General features: G+C 43.1%; 1 protein-coding gene across 2 annotated transcripts in view; it reads left to right on the top strand.

The window, feature by feature from the left end:
• Nucleotides 1-245: 245 nt before the first annotated feature.
• KITLG (KIT ligand) overlaps nucleotides 246-6,000 on the top strand; it is an 82,944-nt gene continuing 77,189 nt past the window's right edge. For both annotated transcript variants that reach the window (XM_077111563.1, XM_077111562.1), the window contains exon 1: nucleotides 246-457. In XM_077111563.1, the coding sequence (XP_076967678.1) occupies nucleotides 443-457 (15 nt within the window). In that variant the 5' untranslated portion in view covers nucleotides 246-442. The remainder of the gene's footprint in view (nucleotides 458-6,000) is intronic.

The following is a 6,000-nucleotide window of genomic DNA, read 5'->3' as shown; positions in this document are numbered from 1 at the left end:
TTGCTAAGCTTCGCCTCCGGCGCTCCTGCGCCCTCCTGCCTGTGCGCGCCCCGGGGTTCCCGGCGAGGAGAAGCGTTTGGCCTCATCTGCCCAACTTCTCGGACGTTCACCGTGCTCTGGTGCCCCCTGCTCGGTCTCCTCCCGCGCCCCGGCCTCGGACTCGTCCCCGCAGGGCTCCGGAAGGGAAGTAGGCGTGTCCGGAGCAGGCGGGAGGGAGCTATATAACCGCGCCGGCCGCACGCGGGCCCGGGCTTCGCTCGCCGCTCGCGCCGGGACTGGGAGAGCCGCTGCAGGCGCGGGCCGCGGAGAGGGCGCTGTGCTCGGGCTACCCAATGCGTGGACTATCTGCCACCGCTGCCCGTGCAATATGCTGGAGCTCCAGAACAGCTAAACGGAACCGCCACACCGCTGCCTGGGCTGGATCGCAGTGCTGCCTTTCCTTATGAAGAAGACACAAGTGAGTAGGACACGCCCGGGAGCTTGCCGGCTCTCCGAGAAAAATCGCGCCCGGAGCCCTAGGGAAGCCGCGTCCGGGAGGGTAGTCCGGGTGTGCCGGGCCGTGCGGACCAAGGGGGTCCAGGGAAGGCGGGCGTGGCGTGGGAGCCGAGCCCCCCGGCCGGGGGAGACCAAGGAGGGGCGGAGTGTAAGTGATGAGAGGGAGTCAGTGTCAAGTTAGGAGCGGCCGAGGTTAAGTTTGGAGTTGTCAATCGGAAACCTCAGTTCCTGTAAAATGGAAGGATCGGCTCCTTGGCAGAGGAGTTCAGGTTATCCCGGGAAGGCATGCTTTTGCACGGGAGACATTTTCCCGTGGATTCCGGAAGATTATGAAACAGGTCCCCATTGGCCCCACAGTCGCACGCTCCCCCACGCGGATTTGTGCAGTACCCCCAGGTGGACGCGGGTGCAGCCACTGGAGCGTCGCGAGTCCAAAGCTCCAAAGCTGCAGCCGTCGGCGGGACGGGAGACCCACCCCACCCGACCGGGAAAACTTGACTGCTCGCGGAGGTAGCCAGGTGTGAAGCTCTGGGTCAGCTCACCAGAGAGCTGTAGATGGGGTGAAACCTCCACTTTGCATCCACCTTCTTCCCTTACAAAATAAAAAAAGTTTCCTAAAAATGGGGACCCCTGATGATAGTTGCTGAGATCGTTCCCAGTGCTACTAAACTGTGCGTTTGTATATAAAAACCTAGGGGGGAAAAAAAAACAGCCCAGGGATGCAATTACATTTTTTTTTCCTTGAAGCACATATCCTGTGATCGTTTGGAAGGGGCCACGCAGCACCCCCATCCACAGCCTATTTCACCCTTCGGAGTGCTTACCTCTTCTCACTTACCCCTGGGAAAGTGCTCTGTGCATCTTACTAGGGTTGGGTAAGACTGCCCTTTTACCCCCCAGAGGTTCCATCGGAGATTGCAATTCCTGAAATGTGGAAGGGGTGGAAGTGGTGAGGAAAAAAAAGGAAACTGGGGGTGTGGTGCAAATTGTCAGTCTAAAATGAAGGTGTCTGTGCAGAAAATCCTTTATTAAATGATCCGCTTAGCATAATATTTTAAATAGATGACTAGGCGGGAAAATGTACCTGTTCCAAGCAAATAAGAAAAATGGAGTCCTACCCACTGGTGTGGAAAAGCAGGCAAAAAGAGGTTTGTGAAGTCTCTAGAGGAACAGTCTCAGACCAAGAGAAGCAGAGCTTGTATCTTCTCTCTTGCACATATTTTGGTTTTTTTTTTTTTTTTTTAGGCTGAGCACTGAACACCCCACCTGGGCTCTCCACAGGGTGCTGCTGAAATGCAAATGTCAAATTTTCTTGCATCAAAAGAAAAGTTCTAATGTAATTACTTTATTTGTATAAGCTTCTGCTTTTGCTGTGGAATAACAAGCAGGACATGGGAGCCTATTCCTTGTTATAGTAGCATCTGCTCACGTGAATGGTAGTAGGGAGGTCCAGGTGGAGGCGGCATTACCTTCTTGTTCAGGAACAGCCCCAAACGTCCTATTTAAACAAGAACACTGGAGACAGAGCAGGTTAATGTCCAACACTCCAAAGGGGGCGAGGTGCTATCAAGTCACTTTCAGAGTCAGTAGGACTGATGGTCCTCTCACCCTTGCTTTGCAAAACAAATGTGAGCTCTGTAATCTCCTTTCTCACTTTAAGTGGCTGTGTAAATCAGATTACATGGAATAATTCCATTGAAAACTAGAAAGAGGTCAATCCTAGCCTGAAATGCTACCGCATTCGTAACTCAGTGCTGCCGGCCAGGGGCATTTGAGACAGCTAAGCATTTTAGAAATGTGACCTGCTCCGACCAAGTTAAAGTGCAAGCCCTTTGAGGGAACTTGCTGATGTTAAAGGGCTTGCAGGCTGAGGAGGGCAGTGCCCTTGTTGAATGAAGGCATTCATTGCCTGAGATCTAATGACCTTCAAGGTTTCCTTTAAGGATACTCCTAGCAATTCCACATTCCTGACGCTGAAGACGGGAACTCTGGAAAAAAGCACAGAATCAATAAAATAGTGGAAATGGGAGGGAAGTTAGATTCTCTTTCATATTGCCAAATGTTCTAATCCAAAATTACAAAGATATTTTCTGTGCCAACAGTGCATTGATTGAGAGGAGGACAAGAGAATCAGACACTGAGAAGTGGAATCAGATGTTCTTGTGAATCTAATGTTAGCCATGTTCAGAGAGGACACCTACTAATATTCAAGCAGTTGAAATAGTCGTTTATAAAGATTGTATCACTTCCTGAGTTCTGTTATAAGGCAACCAGTTCCTACTCCCTTAGACAAGGTACAGAAACAGACTTTGATTAAAAAAAAAAAAAAAAGACTAACTTGAATTACTCAGCTCTCTAGAAATCATAGTGGCACTAAACATTTTGGCCTTTCACTCAAGCTAAATAGGTGTGAAAATTCCATCAACAACCACTTAGGGTTTGATGAATCATTCTTTCATTTATGTAGCACATGTGATGAACTTAAGTGTTTGTAAAATAATAACGGAGGCAATAGTCACAAGGAGCAATTGTAACAATAAATGTTCTCATAAGTCTATAGAAATGAATGTTTTGCATTTCTCAGGTTTCTGTTTGATTAGATTTTATTGATGTGTGGTTTCGCAGTTTCCAAATGAATTTGTGGCTCTTGCTTAGAAAGAACATCTCTTTCAATGTATAACATTTTTTATACGTTTTTTTCATATTTTTTATACATTTTTCAATGTATAAACATTTTTTAAACAACTCTGACACACTGATATGTTAAATGATTGGGACAACATATTTTGCAACACTAAGACTTGGCTTAAAGTGCCATCGGTTTAATGGGCCCAGGGCCATGTCCATCAATGCTGTTGTACTTACATTTTAGTTTTGAGATGGTTTGTGAGTTTTCACAACTGTCAGTTTCAGAAATACAGTTCTCAGAGATGAAAATAGAATGCTTGTTAGTTTTTGCTATTCTGAAGAAAATTTCCCTTTTTTTGTCTGTGTATGTTGTGTATAATGATACAAGTTCACTTTTAGAAAAACTTAACATATTCATGAAAAGAGCAAAAAATTCTCATCTTTAAAATCATTCAGTTTGAAATGTGTGCTTTGTATATTTCTAATTCATGTAGTGTTCAATTCATACATTCTGCCAAGGCTTTAAAGCCCAAGTACTAAGTCAATTGTATTTAATATAAAACATGGAAAATAACCATATATAAATCAGAAGGCCTGGGCCAATCCAATAAAATTGCTGTTTTATTTATGTTTAACTGCTGATTTGAAGACAGCAAATTGCCAGTCACATATGTTCCTATGATTGGTGATTGAAATTTTTGCAGTATCATAATAACATTAAAAAAAAAATCCCTGCTCCAATATCTTGTCTGAGTGTTGGGTGTTTTTTTTTTTTTTTTTTTTGCATGTTTCTGTGAATCCCAGGTAATAAAGCCATTTCCATTTCTTGTTTGAGAAGTTCATAAGATGTAGTGGAAGGATCCTAGATTCTAGCCTGTAAAACGTTGTACTCTGAAGACCTAATTTCTAATTCCTGTTTTACCACTTATAAGATAAATGACCTTAGGAAAATGGTGAAGACTTCTTGGGCTTTTTGTTTTATAACCTGTACCATAATTACAAAATAGTTGTAAAGATTTTTCTCACGTGGTGTTGTAAAGATTAAACAGGATTTTATATATGCCATTATCCTAATACAGCGCTTTACCTTACTGTAGTTACTGTCCCTTAAAAAAACAGTTGCCTGCCAGGCTAACTTTTACAAGCCAAAGAAAAGCTGGTTGTTGCAGGTAAATGATGCTTAACAAGCCAAGTACAGAGACCTAAGTTTTCCTAAATCTGAATCTGTCATTCATTGCCTCCTTTTATAGGCTGATGTCTGTTTATAGACGTGATTAACACACATCAAACCCAGAAAGTGTGAAAACAAAAGCAATATGTGGGCATGAGAGATGTTAAATTCTTTTAAGGCTTTTCTTTTAAAAGCAGAAGTGAACGAGAGAACTAGAAAAGCGAGATTGAAAATAGAAATATTATCACTGATTCAGCTCCGTATTTACACTTGCTCACTTTCTAAGGTCTTCTTGTATGACATTGAGGTTTTATTTTATTTTAGGCTAAAGAGACTTGGTCAGCCTCCTATTCCTGCTGCTCTTTGCACTTGCTGTTCCCAGTGAGGCCATGCATCCATTTTGGCAGGGTTTCCTTGTTGTCTTTACCAGGCAACATGCAGTGACTTTTTTTTTTTTTTTCATTATGCAAGTTTGGGAGAGTTTTTTGTTTTTTTTCTTTTCTGGATTACCTTAATGCTTTCTGTTTTAAGTTAGGGTAGTGCGGGATGTAAACATCTCAGGAGTGATCTTTTATCTTTCTGTTCTAATTCACGAATCACGAGCAGCTGCAGGAGACGCTGGTTTTGGTCTTAGTCACCTGTGCAGTCAGACCAATTTATAAATCACATTGATGGAACACCAGGATGCTTCTGTAGTATATGCTGTTTTCAGGGTTGTTTTGGATAGACTTGGTTTCATAGAAACCATTGGCTGTAGCCTGGCTGATTTGTAGATGCAGCAAGACGTTTTTGCCCTTTCCCTTAATTATGACTATACTAAAAATGCTTACAAGGGGCTGGGAGTTTCAGAGCATTGTCATTCTCTCATTTCTACCTGTCTCCTTCTGTCCAGAAAAAAAAAGGAGGTGTGTGTAAGGGGCTGGGGAAGATGGGAATTTTCTTATAATTAGGCCTCATGGATTCGTATTTTAAAATCACAGTCTGTGTCATCTAAACAAATACCGGCTCTTTATTTCTTGCTTGTTGTGCTTGTGGCTACATTTTACTATTTTTCTGGAGATGGAGTTCTTTTTTAACCTGGATACTAATTTGTATGACTTTGGGAAGTTGCTTGAACCTCTCTGAATCTCAGTTTGTTCAACTATAAAATGAGAAGGTAAGATTAGGTGATTTCGAAGTGCCTTCCAGTTCTAAAATTCCTTATTTCTAAGGTGTTAGTAAAATAGAGGTTTGAACCAGATGACATTTCAGCTTCCTTCGGTTCTGGGATTCATGTAGCCATTGCTTCGGTGTGAATACAGATTATAACCATCGTTTCATGATTGTGAACCAGCCAATGGGGAGAAATGAAGGAGATTTAAATTTAGCCTGTTCTGCTTTTCGCCATTTCACCTACTACTTGATACACTTTCCAGTTTTACTGTATCCACAGTTTAAGAGGAGATTTACTCTCTCTCTTCTCTTCTTTAAGTTCTGTAAGTAAGGAAGAGTCATAAAGCAGTCAGACAGTTGGAGTAGATAAGCTCACAAAAGGTAATGTTGAACATCCCTTGTGTTTGCCTGTTTTTTTCTTTGCCCCTGCAGTCTCCAGTGTCTATGCGGATGGAGTGGAAATGGGGAGAGCGAACAGTGAGGTATCCGATAATGTAGGAGAAGGAGCATTAGCGGGGAGAAGCAGAGGACCCTGTCCTACACTTGGCATTGCC

Source organism: Tamandua tetradactyla, chromosome 7, assembly GCF_023851605.1.
Source record: "Tamandua tetradactyla isolate mTamTet1 chromosome 7, mTamTet1.pri, whole genome shotgun sequence".
In the NCBI taxonomy this organism is placed as follows: Eukaryota; Metazoa; Chordata; class Mammalia; order Pilosa; family Myrmecophagidae; genus Tamandua; species Tamandua tetradactyla.
Note: the sequence above shows the minus strand (reverse complement) of the source record. Positions and strands in the feature narration are given on the sequence as shown.